This window comes from Sinohyriopsis cumingii, chromosome 16 (genome assembly GCF_028554795.1).
Source record: "Sinohyriopsis cumingii isolate HCF-2022 chromosome 16, ASM2855479v2, whole genome shotgun sequence".
Taxonomy (NCBI): Eukaryota; Metazoa; Mollusca; class Bivalvia; order Unionida; family Unionidae; genus Sinohyriopsis; species Sinohyriopsis cumingii.
In genome coordinates, this window is record NC_142976.1 from 4,825,609 (window position 1) to 4,844,547 (window position 18,939).

At 37.9% G+C, this 18,939-nt stretch overlaps 1 protein-coding gene across 4 annotated transcripts in view; it reads right to left on the reverse strand.

Annotated features, from left to right (window-relative positions):
- The window catches only part of LOC149779856 (protein fantom-like), a 197,238-nt gene that overhangs the window by 103,617 nt on the left and 74,682 nt on the right, over positions 1 to 18,939 (reverse strand). For all 4 annotated transcript variants that reach the window (XM_089936526.1, XM_089936527.1, XM_089936524.1 and 1 more), the window contains exons 19-20: positions 13,840 to 13,911; positions 12,800 to 12,877 (exon numbers count right to left, since the gene is read on the reverse strand). In XM_089936526.1, coding sequence (XP_089792652.1) covers positions 12,800 to 12,877; positions 13,840 to 13,911 — 150 coding nt within the window. The remainder of the gene's footprint in view (positions 1 to 12,799; positions 12,878 to 13,839; positions 13,912 to 18,939) is intronic.

The following is an 18,939-nucleotide window of genomic DNA, read 5'->3' on the forward strand; positions in this document are numbered from 1 at the left end:
AAATATCCACCATTATTCTTATTGCTGTTTTTCAAATGCTAGCATTTCTCGATGCGGTATATTCATACACTACTTTATGAGGAGGAGTTGCTGGATTTCTTGAGATTGCATCAAGAACATTTAAAACCTCCCTCCCACAAATGGGCGGATCAATTAATGTTTGTGTTGGTAACGTCGACTGCCACACTGGAACATTAGAAAATCTGCTGACATACTTGAGAAACTCAACTGGCGGTGCTAAACCGTACGAATCAAAATAGATAATTCCACGTGGATCGATCGCGTAAGCAACCCAGTGAGTTCCCGGACCATCTTTGTTGTCGAGATTGATAATGCCAGTTTCTGGATTATTCGGTCGTTGCGGTAATTGATCTCGCATAAATACGCCTCTGAAATGTTTTACACGCAATTTTTTAACAGCATCGAGTAAATCAAAATTGCTCAACGGCGTTAGAATTTTTTTGGATACCATGATGGTGGAGTTCCTGGTAGTCTTAGACCGCGTCCCTTTTTTTTCTTGTATCCTTTTCCCGTTGCCTTTTTTAGTGCCATTCCAGCTGCAGTTCCAACTGCACCGAGTGCTGCGGCTTTTGCTACGGCTGGTGCTGCCGCGGCAATCAACGCCGGTATTGCTGCGAGAAGAGGAAATATTCCACCGGTTTTAGTCATGTCCTTGATAGCTGCAGCAGAGAAATCAAGTCGGACACCGGTTTTTGCTGTTAGTGCCTTATTAAAATGTTTAAGCTGAGTATTAGTCAACGACAATTTGTTTGGACCACCAGTAATCTGATCTCGTTTTAGTGTTATTGATGTCCCGCACGTGCTTGCGTTCTTTGATTGCAATTTCTTCGTTTGACCGGAAGTCAAGGTGACATTAACATGACTGTATGACATTATATCCTAAGTTTGATTTTAATTGCGTTACATATTCTCGATTGGAGCGTCGATGACCCTCATTCGTCCGCCAACACCTTCAAGCAGCATTGCTTTATCGGAGAGTATGACAGCAATCGCTCTGTAACCACCAGCAGGAACACCTACACGAGCTCGGAAATGTAGGTCGACAACAGATTGTTTAACCAGATCAAGATGTTCCAGCGAAAAGTAATAAATCGGATATAAACTCATAAAGTCTCGCTGTGATATTTGCAGGCCAGTGTCTACATTAAGGTCGCGCCCCATAAATGACATCAGACGATGATACGCGCGTGCGACACGATGATGTTCGAAATCTATTAATATATCCTCAGATGGCTCCTGATGCCCATTTATTCTCAACGAAACTTCAGAAACTCCAAGTGTATCAAATACCATTGGATTTCTTTCCTGGCTATCTGTTCTAGCACGGTATTGAAATGCAATGAAAATATGTCGTGGTGCTGATACTCCTTGTTGCGATGATATATGCCATGTAAACAACCCACCATTATCACCCTGAATAACGTCTGTGGTTGTTGTTTTCCAGGATAGCAGTGATTTACCGCCCGTGTCCATGAAAGACAACAGTCGTTGTTCTTCGGTGATTGACGGAGACAACACTGGCATCCACAACCACAGTTTAGTTAGTATTACCTGACCAGGGGCAACAGCAGCATCTCGCCAGATAGCGTCATTATCATCAGGTTTTCGCACAAGTACAACTGTGTGTTTGGCACCGAATATGACCTTGTGGACATCTCTGCAGAATCCAAAGATGTGAGACAATGGAATCACACCTGAGAACTCTTCATCTCCACTTAACATCGATCTACGTGTTGCAAAACCCAAATTAAAATTTTCGTTCATCGATGCAACTGCGTCACCGGCATTATTCATTGTTACATTCCTGTTCTCGGGGCTGTCGGTTATATCCTTTGCAAACATCATTGATGGTCCGGCTGATCTGGTGTAATCATCCGAGTATCTCGCCAACCCGAGAATTGTTGTGGCAACGTCGACGTTATCATGAATTGTTTCAATTTCTTTTCCATCTATCATGTAAATAGCGGATTTAAATAACGCCATGATGCCGTTGTTAACAAATCCAACTCGGTCGCCGATTCCGTAGTTAGTGTTATCATTCTTTAAAAGCCTACCTTCAACTTCGATGAAGGCCTCAGCGGGCAAGAAGTATCTACTTGTATCCTGGACCTGTAGTTCAATTCTTCCGCGTTGGTTAGGATCACGTGCTTCATAAGAATAATATTGAAAATCACGTACAGAATCATCTTTAAGTACTGGTTTGGACATATCAAACGCGTCATTGGATTTTCGTGCAAACATTATTATTATTTGTGATGATCTAATTAAAATGTTATCGTCACCGGAAACCACTACCAGCTATCAAATTAGCAGTTACACTATCTTGCAACGCTTTGGAGGTAATTCCTGCTGTTGCGATCTCAGCTAATTTCTGATTTACGGCCTTATTTACTACGCTACTAACATTTGCCGGCATAGCTTCAGTGGATGGTAGTTTTACTGGCACCAACCTCTCGACTGGGTTTTTTTTTCGTATCAGCTGTGCTAGTCGATCCTTGATTGATTGAAATGCTTTCCCGGCAAGACTACCAACAGTGCCAATGGCTTTATCCTTGACAACATCAGCGGCTTTCATCGCGAATTGTTTTGCTAACGGTCCAGCTTTCGGAGCGATTCTTGTGACTAAATCCCTAACAACATCACCGACTCCATCTCCGTAAACAACCTCGTATACTGGTAATCGTGAGTTTACTACTCTGACACTTCTTGGTCTGCGAAAAGAATCGTGTAGTATCATTTTATTTAATTATTGTTTATCTAACTGAATTTGCTAGCAAATTTAATTATTAGTCGCTGTGGTAACCGTCTGCGAGTTCATCAATGAGCCCCCGGTAGATGCTGATATCCATGATGCCACGCTGAAATAGTCTCTGACAGATATCTGCGGCTTCATTTATAATTTCCGGAGAATTGTTTCCGGCACGTCTTCCTCCGATGAGAACTTCCAACCGTGATACATCATCGATGATATTATTAGGGCAGGCAATAAAACCGGATCCTAAACCCTCCCCTGTTGATGGTACAATTCTTGGGGATAAAATGTCTTGAGGCAAACTTTCAGAAGATGTTGTTAAGCTAATTATCGGCGACCTAGTTTGTTTGAATTTTTGGCCCCGCGGACTTCCTTCAGATGCAGCCTCGTATTCACTTAACGGAGTTAGGTCAGGATCTATTGCTCTTCGCCGTGAAGGATATTGTTGTCGTTCTGTGTGTTGCAACGGTGATTTTTCTTCTTGAGGTTGCGATGGTGGAATTTCAAGTTTACGTATAGCATCTACAAGTCTATCGTATTTTGTATCGTCCCTGCTGATTTGTTTTTTATTTTCACGTATACGATACGAATATTTGATAAAATTATCATCTGTCATAGAACCGTGTTCTGGGTTTAAAGACACATCTCTTCTAATCAATCCTAACAGTATTGTCTCAGGTAATTTCTCTTCTGGTACATTTTTAAGAAGTTCAATATAATCCGGCGTAAATCTTTTGGCGGGGTCAGTAATTCTCCCTGTTACTCGCTTACCAGCAGGTACTGACACAACAACTTCATCGGGTGGAGGCGGGGGTTTAAGTCCAGCTGAAATATCCTGTAAAATTTTCCTTTGCTCTATTAAAGCCTCTTTGGTAACAGCTGCGGATTTTTCAGTAGCTTTGGTCACGGGTTTAAATAATTCCTCCGTAGTCTCTGCAAAGCCTTCCCGTGCTTGCTGTCTTAGTTGTAATTTTTGTCTGACACTATCACGGACAGGAAGAAATTTCTGAATTGCTTCGAGACGTTCTCGAGCTAATCTAGTCGTATGTGCTTCTCCAATATTTGCCATTATTTATTTGTCAATGATTTAATTCCGCTAACATAAAAATGTTTTTCCTTGGAAACTCATTTCCCAGAGCAGCAGAGGGGATGGACCCGACCCATGGATTTTTCAATAACGACCCCGCCACGGAAACTGTTTCAGATTTATTGAAGTAACCCAAGTTGTCAGTGCAAACTCAACGAGTTTGTCCCTGGAAACTCTTCGAGTTTTCGGGGGACATTTTTTTTTGTCCTGTATTCTGAATAGAAGGGTTTATTTCGTCGAAATAAGCCCTCTATCGAGGAATAGTTTCCTGGAGGGGTTTATTGTGCAAAAAGTTTCGGTCTGTACAGCCCCTCTGCTGCTAAGACACATTCCTTATATGTATAATAAAGACACATTCCTTATATGTATAATAAAGACACATTCCTTATATGTGTAATAAAGACACATTCCTTATATGTATAATAAAGACACACTCCTTATATGTGTAATAAAGACACATTCCTTATATGCATAATAAAGACACATTCCTTATATGTATAATAAAGACACATTCCTTATATGTATAATAAAGACACATTCCTTACATGTGTAATAAAGACACATTCCTTACATGTATAATAAAGACACATTCCTTACATGTATAATAAAGACACATTCCTTACATGTATAATAAAGACACATTCCTTATATGTATAATAAAGACACATTCCTTACATGTATAATAAAGACACATTCCTTATATGTATAATAAAGACACATTCCTTATATGTATAATAAAGACACATTCCTTATATGTATAATAAAGACACATTCCTTACATGTATAATAAAGACACATTCCTTATATGTATAATAAAGACACATTCCTTATATGTGATTCACAGCAAATATGTACATCTTCTGAAATGTCGTTTAGAAACAGCAGAGCTTAATTCAACAAGTGACTGATTTGTTCATGTTGTTTTTCAATTTTGAAATTTTGATGCTTGTATGTTGTAAATTAGAGCAATATACAATGGTCATTTCATAAAGGGTGCCACTGCCAGAGGAAAATCTACTCAGGTCTGAAGTAACACAGAATCTTTGTATAGATAACTTTCTAGAACTCTGACCTTAACTCTGAGGTGAAAGGGACAAGCAAGCATTTCACAGAATGAATTGTCTTCTTAATAGTTTATGCCATGTATGACAAGAATCTATCAAGGGGTTTAGAAAATATAAAATTATGTAAATGAAAATCTTTAATCAAAACCTTAATAAACTTTGATATTGACACCGAAAGTGGTAAAGTTACAGCTATGTCTTGCTTCCCCACTAATGCAGGCTTGACAAGAAGAGCAAATTAGACCATATTATACTTGTTCCAATTTCTACAGTTAATCTCAATATATTATTTTATATATCTCTGATATCTGATGTCCATGAAAGAGTACAATTAACATTTAAAAGACCTGCTTAAAACAAGAAGCAAGACTGTGGTAACCTAAAAATCTTGAGATGCCATTGGTGACTTAATGGCCATATGATCTCATTACATTGCCCTCATTAAATGCACAGTGCTGTTGATTTTACGTAAAGCAGCACAAAGTCCATTCGCAAACCCAGGATGAAGTGCTACTGTATAACAGATTAAAAAGCTACAAGGCATGAGTAGTAACATATTTCACAATTTTAAAATTTTTTTAACACTTTGGGCATTCTAAAGCAAGCTCTGAACTTGACATCCCTGTAAGCAAATCCCTGGAATTTCCTGGCAGACCTGTGAATGGGAATATAAAGGTATTCAACACTGGAATTTCCTGGAAGACCTGTGAATGGGAATATAAAGGTATTCAACACTGAGGTCTAAACTGACCAGCAAGTCTTCCAGTAATATAACCTAAGGATTGACCTCAGGGTATCCATTCTATAACTGAATACATGCTGGGTGAAATTAAGTCAATTACTGGTCACAACCTTCTATTAAGCATCGGATTTAGAAAGTGTCCTGAGCAGAATCATGGTGAATCACTACTGTGAACAATTTCTAATGTCCATTTCTAGCGAAGTGAGTATACTTCCTTTCCTAGCAAAGTGAGTATACTTCCTTTTCTAGTGAAGTAAATATACTTCCTTTTCTAGCGAAGTGAGTATACGTCCTTTCCTAGCAAAGTGAGTATACTTCCTTTTCTAGCGAAGTGAGTATACTTCCTTTTCTAGGGAAGTGAGTATACTTCCTTTTCTAGTGAAGTATACTTCCTTTTCTAGCGAATTGAGTATACTTCCTTTTCTAGCAAAGTGAGTATACTTCCTTTCCTAGTGAAGTGAGTATACTTCCTTTTCTAGTGAAGTAAGTATACTTCCTTTTCTAGCGAATTGAGTATACTTCCTTTTCTAGCAAAGTGAGTATACTTCCTTTTCTAGCAAAGTGAGTATACTTCCTTTTCTAGCGAAGTGAGTACACTTTCTTTCCTTTGCGTGTTCCTTTTCTTCTTCACTGGTCCATTTGGCAGCATCTAACTTGTATGACCTGAGAAAGGCTAGTCTTCTCAGTCACCTGCTTCCCAATTTCTTCTATATGCCAATGAAACATGAGGTTGGATGATCAAGCATTGCTTTAAGATGCTACTTAAGCAACATAGACAAGATCTCTGTTCCTCCCTCCCTCCCTCCATCTCTCCATCTCTCTCTCTCTGAGCTGAGCTGAGCTGAAGATTAACAGCAACAGATGCTTTCTCACATACCCACTTTGGCAGAGCCTGAGACTTAACCCAAAGTGGACAGAGGTAAATGTGTAACTGATCTGTAAAGCCCAATACTTAGACTTCTCAGCCATCCTGGGCCCCACGTCAACTAGTATGTTCCATGTCTTCAACAGTTTTCCTGTCCATGGAAGACAGCCCAGACATGACCAGCCTGGCAATGCTGTCCTCTTGGGTCAAGATGTTGACAGACGCAGGACTTTTACAAAGAGACTGAAAGACTTGCTCTATTGAGGCTCTAAAGGCCAAATCTTTTCTTGACATAGTGAGGTCTAGCAGAGAAGAAACAATTTGTGACTCTCCATTTTCTATGTCAAGTGTCAGTAGTGAAAGTGAACCATCCAGCAATCATGAGAAGTGGGATGTTAAGGGTGACATACTAAGGCAAAAGTCTGTATAAGATCAGAGGTCACTTCCAACTGCTTACTCTGGACACCCTGGATGACTGAGTCTGTATTGATTACCTCATGGGGATGAATTACTGCAAGTGGTACCAGCTATGGTGTAGGTAAGCTGTGACAAAGCTAGAAATGGAGATGGTATGGTCAGGAGAAGGCCACTTCATTACTGTCATGTGCTATTCAATGCTGACTTCCTCCATCTTATACAAGATATCCTGAGAAGGTAATCAAATATCCAGTACCAGCTCTATGTTGTAAAAAAACTGGGATTGGAAGTGGAACTGCTATGTTGGTTCTGTTGATGTTCCCTCTCCAACTAAATATTTGATAAAACTGCATAGCTAATATCAAGTCCCTTTATCCAGTACCGGCAATCTTGATCATTAAAACCACTACAACTACCAGCCTTTTTTGGAGTAAGCTGGTCTAGCTGCTGCAATATGGGCTAAATTGACATTGCTGTCTTTTGGGAGGAACTAAGATGGCAATCACTGATGGGGCTTTCTTTTCTAAAGTTTTTCAGCCTCTATTGACTGTGACATTAAATGATTTCCCATGAAATTGCATCAGCATCTTTGTTAGAACACTTCTCCCTCTAACTGGTCTGTGATAAATGCCTCACAAAAATGATTACCCATGTGTCCAACGACAATAAAGTAAACATTTCACATGTGTGACATGAATGATATGTTGTACATGCTGTACAAGTGTGTTTTTAATCTGAGTGCCTAAATCTCTTACACACCCACACCTGAATTTGCTGACTATACCTATTATTACATAATACACTGCACAGAAAGGCAAAATAAGTGAGGTGTTATGTTAAGCTTGCAATGAAGTGGATACTAATACTTCAGAAGTTACTGAAATGATCTCAGTTACAAGAGAAAATAATCAACTGAAGTAAGAAGTAATCAGGTAAATAGAAATGCAACTACCAGTCACCAGCAGAATAGAGAACTGCAATTAGGTCAATAACATGCCCTTGCGTATCTTCACACTTCCAAGCTGTGCCACTAGGTGCATGGTAAAACCTGGCAGTCAATGTTGTAACACTACATATGTGTGTATCTGTATCCTCCTTTCCAATAATTATATCAAGTGGTGATCTTAAAAGTTTCTAAACTATGACCCAAGGGCAAGTCCTCTACCCAATGGAAATGACCTAGGATTTGTGCTGGATGAATATCTGACTTCATCTAATCATTTCCATAATGTTTATATGATAAAAGGGTGGAGCTTTAAACAGCTTTTGAGGTATGACCCACGGGCAACTATCCACCCCATAGGCATGATACAGGGCCTGTCTTGGATGCAAAATGAATGTTTCTCCTCATAGCCATTAAATGTATACATGACTTTGGAGTGGGGATCTAAGAACTTCCAACTTATGCCCAAGGATATAACTCTAGGTCTTTTTCTGACATCTGTCTGATTTTAATCCTCATGTGCTTCAAATCCATATAAGGATACGGAGGGGAGGGGTCTCAGCAACTTCCACATATCAAACTAATGAAATTGCTTCAGATTACCAAAAATCATCTGAACATCCTAGCTCCGGCCCCAGGGAATCATATCAAAAATTTTAAACTGCTTTCTCTCCTCCTCCCTCCCATATCACAATTTCAATCTGGTATCTTCAATAGTGCAGGAGATACACCATATTACTAAAGAATAGATGGACAGACAGACTGATTAATGACTGGACAGATTAAATAATGACTGGACAGACTGATTAACAACTGGACAAAACAGACAAGAAGTATGATATAGTTCCCACTGTTTTCAAAATGAGCTGAAATAATGACCATATGGCTTATTGTACAAGGTATAAACAATTTAGATACAAAATATTCATCTGCAAGTTTGGGGATTGTGGGAATAATTTGATTTTTCAGCACATGATATAATGACAGTCAGGTGGAGGAAAATCCCAAAAAGACACAGGGCAGAATCACCAAACAACGGTAAGTTACTGATAAGCTTCGTCAATACCAATGTTAGCCGATCCAAGACTTTAACCCACATGAAAAAAACCGAGATATGAGTCATCTATATAGGTAAGCACCTTAGACCACTTGACTACCTGGGGCCCCATCATCTAAAAACTGATATATCACATATTTCATCATTGAAAATGGCAGTTAGTGCCAGAAAATCTAATTCAACATCATAAAATTTGACAATTTTAATGAGAAATCATATAATTTGTTTAGTTTTCTATAATAAAAAAGTTCTCACTTCACTGTATATAAAAATATTTAATGATATTCTGATCCATCAAAATGTCATTAACGCCTACTGCTGGCAGCATTATAGAAATAAATGCAATTTAAATTAGCTATGTCAAGTGAAAAATCAGGTTTTAGATTATTATTTTTACTTTGGTTTCAGTGTAACATCATAAAAGCTATATGCACTCTCTTGTATTTCAACAAGAAAAGTGTCAGTCTACCATTGCAACTCTATCTGAGTGTTTCTGAAAACCTAATTCAGTGCTGATTTGTGGAAGTGATAGTTGTATTGTTGCAATCAATTTAAAGAAGACCTACTTTGTATTATCATGTTAATCATATCTTTTGTATCAAATCAAAATAAAAGGAGTGGAATAAGAAAAAGAGTTAAAGGGAATGCAAATTCTACTTGCATAAGAAATACTTGTGATAATGTCAGGTCAACTCATTTCAACTAACCAACTGAACAGTTTTAAATATCATCATTCAGGTGTGTGTGTGTGTGTGATTAGGATTTTTAATGTAGTTTTAAAAAAATTTCAGTCATATTGCTACAATGACTGCAGTGTGGCAGTTTATAGTGATGTCCAGCACTGGGGCATCATGCTACAGACATGTAGCATGATGTCCCACCCAGTCACATTATCCTGACACCAGGCTGACCAGTCCAAACACTAACCTCTTAATGCTGAGCGCCAAGCGAGGCAGCTATTAGTACCATTTTTGTAAGTCTTTGGTATGACTTGGCTGGAGAGACAGACAGACAGATAGACAGACAGACACACAGACAGACAGACAGACAGTTTACAATTATGCTGTACTTTTATGTAAGCTATATTATTTAAACCAATCATAATCTCATAATCTTAAGTAGAGAATATAGAAAGCAGCATAAATCATTTTTGTAAGGTCTTTGGTATGACTTGGCCAGGGTAGAACCCACAACTTCCTACTTCCGAGGCAGATGCTCTAACCACTAGACCACCAGAGCGGTCCATCATTCAGATAACATAATTAAAGTATATAACACTAATCAGTGGTTAATCCTACTAATTCACAAATGTGATCAATGATAGCAAAAGAAGCAAAGCGAAAAGAGTAATCAGTGCTTGACAAGCTTTGTTTCAGTGATATGGTTCTTGATGGAGTAGCAAATTCAAAAGTTTTGTTGTGTACTCAACATTTCCAAATTAGCACTTGAAGGTTTGCTCAAGGGTGAGCAAAAATTTAAATATCACTTGCAATGAAATCACAATTCTACAAACTACAATAATTTTTTTTATCAAAGATTGAGTTACAGTGTTAATTGTTGTTTCACAAATTAAATGTACATGTACCTTCTTTCTGAAAAATGGAAATCTTGTTTTACTGTAAAGCAACAAAAGCACTTGAATATATCCACATTCACATGCAAAAATTAGTGATATAATACACACTGTTTTCAGAGGTACATGCAGTGTCTGGAAACCTCCTGCAGTAATGGTTTAACTGATCTTTCAGAGATTGGTTATCTTGAAAATAAGGCAACTTATACAGAAAGCGAACAACTTCATTAGAGGAAGCATTTTGTAAGCAATTGTTACTGGTTATAACACAAGTATTAAACCATTTAACAGTGCCCCACCCCTCATGTTACTGGTTATAACACAAGTATTAAACCATATAACAGTGCCCCACCCCTCACGTTACTTGTTATAACACAAGTATTAAACCATTTAACAGTGCCCCACCCCACAAGTTCTTGCTCTTCAATGACTGGCCAGGATAGCATCCCCTTTCTAGATTTTCAGAGGTCCCTCTGTAACTCATTTTTGTACACCATTGTGTGCATATTTTTAAGGGAGATGTACAATAGAAGGATTCTAGTATGCTATGATTTAGTAACGTATTTGAAGAAGAAACACGTCCATCCAACAACCAATAATTTAAAAAAATTATATAAAATGAGGTCATCAAATTCATGCAAGATTTCATCGATATGAAATAAAATACATAACTCATCCAAAATCGAATGATGCCTTATGTTGTACTGCTTCAGAAGCCCAAGTTTGAAAATGGCATAATGAGTGCAATCACTCCACCGCTTAATGATACTAAATGCCAATAATTAATCTCATGGGAAGTAATGGCAGAAATTCAAACTCATTCAAGTCTCATAAGGGGAAGCAAATGTTAAATCTTGATGTAACTATCACAGGTTAATGAATTAAATGTAGAAATGTAAAATTTGTATCAATTGCTAGGTTCTGTTGTTGTTGTTCTAGGGTTTAACGCCATTTTTCAGCACAAGATAGGCTATACATGGCAGCCAGTATAACTGGTGGAGGAAGAACCCTGGAAAACCCAGGGAAGAACCACCGACCCACGAGAAGCTACTGGCAGGCTTTCCCACGTACCCACGCTAGGCTAGGTTCTGAAAAAATGGTATAAATATCATCATATCTTTTGAGAATCAATCACTGGTAAGCTGAGTAATGGCATCTGTGATATATTCATTAGAAAACCTAAATGAAGAGGTGGCATCAGGTAAATTGCACAGAAGGAATTCCATGACAATGTTACGACATAATATTCCATTTTCCAAAGCTTTAATGACAACCCATGTAGGATCAAACAATCTTCAATATTCTATTTTCCACAAATTGAATGACAATCCACTCACGATCAAACAAGCTTCAATATTCCATTTTTTTCAATTTAAGGACAACCCACTTATGATCAAACAAGACATTGTATAAAAATAATGCTTCAAAAAGTTTTTCAAAAAGAAAATATAATATGTATGGCCTGAAATTCATCATTACAGGATTTAATAAATCCATGCACTGAGTATGCATTTCTAAATATAGTAAAACCTGCTTTAATGTAAACATCTTTATAAAGACACATATCTGTTCATGAATGAATTTCTTAACCTTTCTTACATACCATATATACCTGCAGACAAGTCAAGTCCAAACTACAGTGAGTCAGATCTGTCACTGCATCATAAGCCAGTAGACCTGGCTCTGTGTGGTTTGTTAGGAGTAATCAGTAGAACAAATAATATAGACCCTGATCTGCTGGTGCATTGTGTCATGACAAATGAGGATCTATGTCGTTGGCAGTTGGACTCGACTTAAAAGTGAGTATATATGGTATTTAATCTCTAAGAAATGGACAGCTTTCCATTTATGGCAAAACTGCATAGTTCCTCAGCTTCACTATAATCAGAAAAAATACAGAAAATATCATTTCTATCTTCCACAAGCATCCTATAAACTCACAATGTTTTTAAACTTATGTATAAAATACAAAAAATATAGAAATGAAAACAAATAAATAAACCACGCTAAGACTCACCTTGTGGACATGTATCTCAGACAAGTTCTGTCCCCTCTCAAAAAATATAGAAATGAAAACAAATAAATAAACCACGCTAAGACTCACCTTGTGGACATGTATCTCAGACAAGTTCTGTCCCCTCTCAAAAAATATAGAAATGAAAACAAATAAATAAACCACGCTAAGACTCACCTTGTGGACATGTATCTCAGACAAGTTCTGTCCCCTCTCAAAAAATATAGAAATGAAAACAAATAAATAAACCACGCTAAGACTCACCTTGTGGACATGTATCTCAAACAAGTTCTGTCCCCTCTCAAGATGAATCGTCTCATCAAATTCTTCCATTCCTTCGTCCTAATGAAAAATGCAAAAATACAACTACTTCAACCAATATTCATCTAATTACCAGTTTTAATGTTTATGAAATTTAATTGTTAATGGGAGTTTTTGGCATGGTCTTATCATTAAAAGCTCTAATATTATAATATGCAAGGAAAAACATAAATGATGTGTTGGTTTAAAGAAGTATTGTGTCAGTGAAAACAAATGTCTAACCACCCTGAACCGATGTTTTTGCCTGTGAAACAATTTCTAAATTCTGATTATGTTTTTCTAATAAATAAAAATACACTTTCTTAAAAATGTAATCTCAAAAAATCAGCAAAATATTAAGCAATAATGTTTGAATGTTGAAGCAACAATGTTTGAATAATGAAGCAATATTTGAATATTGAAGCAATAATATTTGGATACTAAAGCAATGTTTGAATAATTGCAAGTTCTGAAAGTTGCTTGTCCTAACCACTGTAGCAGATAATGGAGATCTCTGCTCCCAGTCATACCATTAAAACTGAGTGTTCAAATATACATCTTACTTGCAGTCATACTGTTCGAACCAAGTTTTCAAATAGACATCTTAATCACAGTCATATAGTTATACTGTTAGAATTGAGTTTTCAAATACACATCTTGCTCCCAGTCATACTGTTAGAACTGAGTTTTCAAATAGACATCTTACTCACAGTCCATACAGTCATATTGTTAGAAGTGAGTTTTCAAATAGATATCTTGCTCCCAGTCATACTATTAGAACTGAGTTTTCAAATAGACATCTTGCTAATAGTCATACTATTAGAACTGAGTTTTCAAATAGACATCTTGTTCCCTGTCACACTATTTGAGTGGAGTTTTCAAATAGACATCTTGCTACCAGTCACACTATTTGAGTGGAGTTTTCAAATAGACATCTTGCTGCCTGTCAAACTATTTGAGTGGAGTTTTCAAACAGACATAAATCATTTATCCTGTAAACTCACCTCCTCAATAGGTGTCTGTATCTTGTACTGTTTTGTGCCATAGGCTACATCTCTCATCTGGGCCTCTAATTTCTGTAAGACAGACAACAATTCATTTCTTCATGTAACAAATTCATTGATATTGCATACTGGCATCAAAATGATATGATCCTGGCAAATTCATTGATATTGCATATTGGCATCCTGGCAAAGTCATTGATATTGCATATTGGCATCAAAATGATATGATCCTGGCAAAAGAAGCTACAAATTTAAGTGAAACTCTGATTCTAAAAAAAAAACACTTTCTCACAATTGTTGGTCTGCATTCTTACCAACCGAAAATGAACAGGATTTTGTAAAAAAAAATTCTACCAAATATTAAGTTCATGATTAACTTTTAATTTCCCCCAGACCTCTTTATAATGGTGCTGTTATGAGACTCTGAACTGTGCTATTCAACATGTAAAGCTGATAATTTGTACCTGCTGACTTGTTCAGTTTTTCTCCCTCTCCCTAATTGGATTAAACAGTATTTGCAGAAATCATAATTAGAAGTACTTAAAAGTCACAAGAGATATAGATAATTAAGCAAGATAATATTTTGAGCTTACTCATTATTAACATTAATCTTCACTTATGTAACCTGATATATACATTTAAAGAAAACAGAAAGATAATTGCCAATAGAGATGCAAGATAATGAGATATTCAAAGAAAACAAAAATAAAATAATGCAACAATGGGATTGACTAATAAACAAATTACAAAGATTCATTATACAATAAGTGATTATGACAATGAAGTGATGTTTACAATATAAAATGATCAAGTTACATTAAAAAAATTTCAGTCATATCGCTACGATGTCTGCAGTGTGGCAGTTAATAGTGATGTCTAGCACTGGGGCATCATGCCGCAGACATGTAGCATGATGTCCCACCCAGTCAAATTATCCTGACACCAGGCCGACAAGTCCTAACAAGGAATTACCAGCCTGTATGACACTACAATTGGGGATTATCTATCTTTATGACTCCAAAATAGGGAATTATCTGCTGTATGAATGCCACAAGGAATTATCTGCCCGTATGACTTTACCAATGGGAATCAATTGCCTGTATAACTCTACCATAGGGAATTATCTGCCTGTATGACTCTACCATAGGGAATTATCTGTCTGTATGACTCTATCATAGGGAATTATCTGCCTGTATGACTACCATAGGGAATTGTCTGCCTGTATGACTACCATAGGGAATTATCTGCCTGTATGACTCTACCATTGGGAATCAATTGCCAGTATGACTCTACCATTGGGAATCAATTGCCTGTATGACTCTACCACATGGAATTATCTGCCTGTATGACTCTACCATGGGGAGTTATTTGTCTGTGTGACTCTACCATAGAGAATCAATTGCCTGCATCACTCTACCATTGGGAATCAATTGCCTGTATGACTCTACCATAGGGAGTTATCTGCCTGTATGACTCTACCATTGGGAATCAATTGCCTGTATGACTCTACCATAGGGAATCAATTGCCTGTATAACTCGACCATTGGGAATCAATAGCCTGTATAACTCGACCATTGGGACTCACTTGCCTGTATGACTATCACTGGGAATCAACTGTCTGATTCTACCATTGGGAATCAATTGCTTCTATGATTATACCATTGGGAATCAGTTGCCTGTATGATTCTACCATAGGGAATCAATTGCCTGTATGACTTTACCAGTGGGAATCAATTGCCTGTATGACTCTACCACAGGGAGTTATCTGCTTGTATGACTCTACCATTGGGAATCAATGATGGTGACTAGCAATCCTTCATTTTATAATTACAACAGAGGACTGGATCAATAAATAACTGACAGACACTGTTTACTGTCAAAATCTTGTGAAACACCTCATCCTGCAGCTAAATTCTCTCAGTACTGTAATGCCCATTGAGGGCAGATAGGAAATTGACATAGGGCAAGAAAAAATACTGAGGGCAGATAGGAAATTGACATAGGGCAAGAAAAAATACTGAGGGCAAATAGGAAATTGACATAGGGCAAGAGAAATACTGAAGGCAGATAGGAAATTGACATAGGGCAAGAGAAAATACTGAGGGCAGATAGGAAATTAACATAGGGCAAGAGAAAATACTGAAGACACATAGGAAATTGACATAGGGCAAGAGAAAATACTGAGGGCAAATAGGAAATTGACATAGGGCAAGAGAAAATACTGAGGGCAGATAGGATATGGACATAGGGAAAGAGAAAATACTGAAGGCAGATAGGAAATTGACATAGGGCAAGAGAAAATACTGAGGACAGATAGGAAATGGACATAGAACAAGAGAAAATACTGAGGGCAGATAGGAAATGGAAATAGGGAAAGAGAAAATACTGAGGGCAGACAGGAAATGGAAATAGGGAGAGAGAAAATACTGAGGGCAGATAGATAATAGAAATAGGGAAAGAGAAAATACTGAGGGCAGATAGGAAATCGAAACAAGGCAAGAGAAATACTGAGGTCAGATAGAAAACTGACATAGGGAAAGAAAAAATACTAAGCACAGATATGAAATGGACATAGGGAAAGAGAAAATACTGAGGACAGATAGGAAATGGACATAGGGAAAGAAAAAATACTGAGCGCAGATATGAAATGGCTGTAGGCAAAGACAAAATACTGATGGCAGATAGGAAATGGATGTAGGGAAAGTGACAATACTGAGGGCAGATAGGAAATGGATGTAGGGAAAGAGAAAATACTGAGGGCAGACAGGAAATGGATGTGGGGAAAGAGAAAATACTGAGGGCAGAATAGAAATGGATGTAGGGAAAGAGAAAATACTGAGGGCAGAATGGAAATGGATGTAGGGAAAGAGAAAATACTGAGGGCAGATAGGAAATGGATGTAGGGAAAGAGAAAATACTGAGGGCAGACAGGAAATGGATGTGGGGAAAGAGAAAATACTGAGGGCAGAATAGAAATGGATGTAGGGAAAGAGAAAATACTTAGGGCAGAATGGAAATGGATGTAGGGAAAGAGAAAATACTGAGGGCAGACAGAAAATGGATGTAGGGAAAGAGAAAATACTGAGGGCAGAATGGAAATGGATGTAGGGAATAAGAAAATACTGAGGGCAGATAGGAAAGGGATGCAGGGAAAGAGAAAATACTGACAGTAGATCTGAAATGGATGTAGGGAAAGAGAAAATACTGACGGCAGATAGGAAATCGATGTAGGGAAAGAGAAAATACTGAGGGCAGATAGGAAATGGATGTAGGGAAAGAGAAAATACTGAGGGCAGATAGGAAAGGGATGTAGGGAAAGAGAAAATACTGACAGTAGATAGGAAATGGATGTAGGGAAAGAGAAAATACTGATGGCAGATAGGAAATTTATGTAGGGAAAGAGAAAATACTGACGGCAGATAGGAAATGGATGTAGGGAAAGAGAAAATACTGAGGGCAGATAGGGAATGGATGTAGGGAAAGTGACAATGCTGAGGCAGACAGGAAATGGATGTAGGGAAAGAGAAAATACTGAGGGCAGACAGTAAATGGATGCAGGGAAAGAGAAAATACTGAAGGCAGATAGGAAATGGATGTAGGGAAAAGAGAAATACTGAGGGCAGAATGGAAATGGATGTAGGGAAAGAGAAAATACTAAGGGCAGAATAGAAATGAATGTAGGGAAAGAGAAAATACTGACAGCAGATAGGAAATAGATGTAGGGAAAGTGACAATACTGAAGGCAGATAGGAAATGGATGTAGGGAAAGAGAAAATACTGAGGGCAGAATGGAAATGGATGTAGGGAAAGAGAAAATACTGAGGGCAGATAGGAAATGGATGTAGGGAAAGTGACAATACTGAGGGCAGATAGGAAATGTATGTAGGGAAAGAGAAAATACTGAGGGCAGAATGGAAATGGATGTAGGGAAAGAGAAAATACTGAGGGCAGAATAGAAATGGATGTAGGGAAAGAGAAAATACTGAGGGCAGATAGGAAAGGGACGTAGGGAAAGAGAAGATACTGAGGGCAGATAGGAAATGGATGTAGGGAAAGAGAAAATACTGAAGGCAGATAGGAAATGGATGTATGTAAAAAGAAAATACTAAGGGCAGATAGGAAATGGATGTAGGGAAAGTGACAATACTGAGGGCAGATAGGAAATGTATGTAGGGAAAGAGAAAATACCGAGGGCAGACAGGAAATGGATGTAGGGAAAGAGAAAATACTGAGGGCAGAATGGAAATGGATGTACGGAAAGAGAAAATACTGAGGGCAGATAGGAAATGGATGTAGGGAAAGAGAAAATACTGATGGCATATAGGAAATGGATGAAGGGAAAGAGAAAGTACTGAGGGCAGATAGGAAATAGATGTAGGGAAAGTGACAATACTGAGGGCAGATAGGAAATGGATGTAGGGAAAGAGAAAATACTGAGGGCAGATAGGAAAGGGATGTAGGGAAAGAGAAGATACTGAGGGCAGATAGGAAATGGATGTAGGGAAAGAGAAAATACTGAAGGCAGATAGGAAATGGATGTATGTAAAGAGAAAATACTAAGGGCAGATAGGAAATGCATGTAGCGAAAGTGACAATACTGAGGGCAGATAGGAAATGTATGTAGGGAAAGAGAAAATACTGAGGGCAGACAGGAAATGGATGTAGGGAAAGAGAAAATACTGAGGGCAGAATGGAAATGGATGTATGGAAAGAGAAAATACTGAGGGCAGATAGGAAATGGATGTAGGGAAAGAGAAAATACTGATGGCAGATAGGAAATGGATGAAGGGAAAGAGAAAGTACTGAGGGCAGATAGGAAATAGATGTAGGGAAAGTGACAATACTGAGGGCAGATAGGAAATGGATGTAGGGAAAGAGAAAATACTGAGGGCAGATAGGAAAGGGATGTAGGGAAAGAGAAAATACTGAGGGCAGATAGGAAATAGATGTAGGGAAAGTGACAATACTGAGAGCGGATAGGAAATGGATGTAGGGAAAGTGACAATACTGAGGGCAGATAGGAAATGGATGTAGGGAAAGTGACAATACTGAGGGCAGATAGCATATGGATGTAAGGCAAGAAACAATACTGAGGACTGA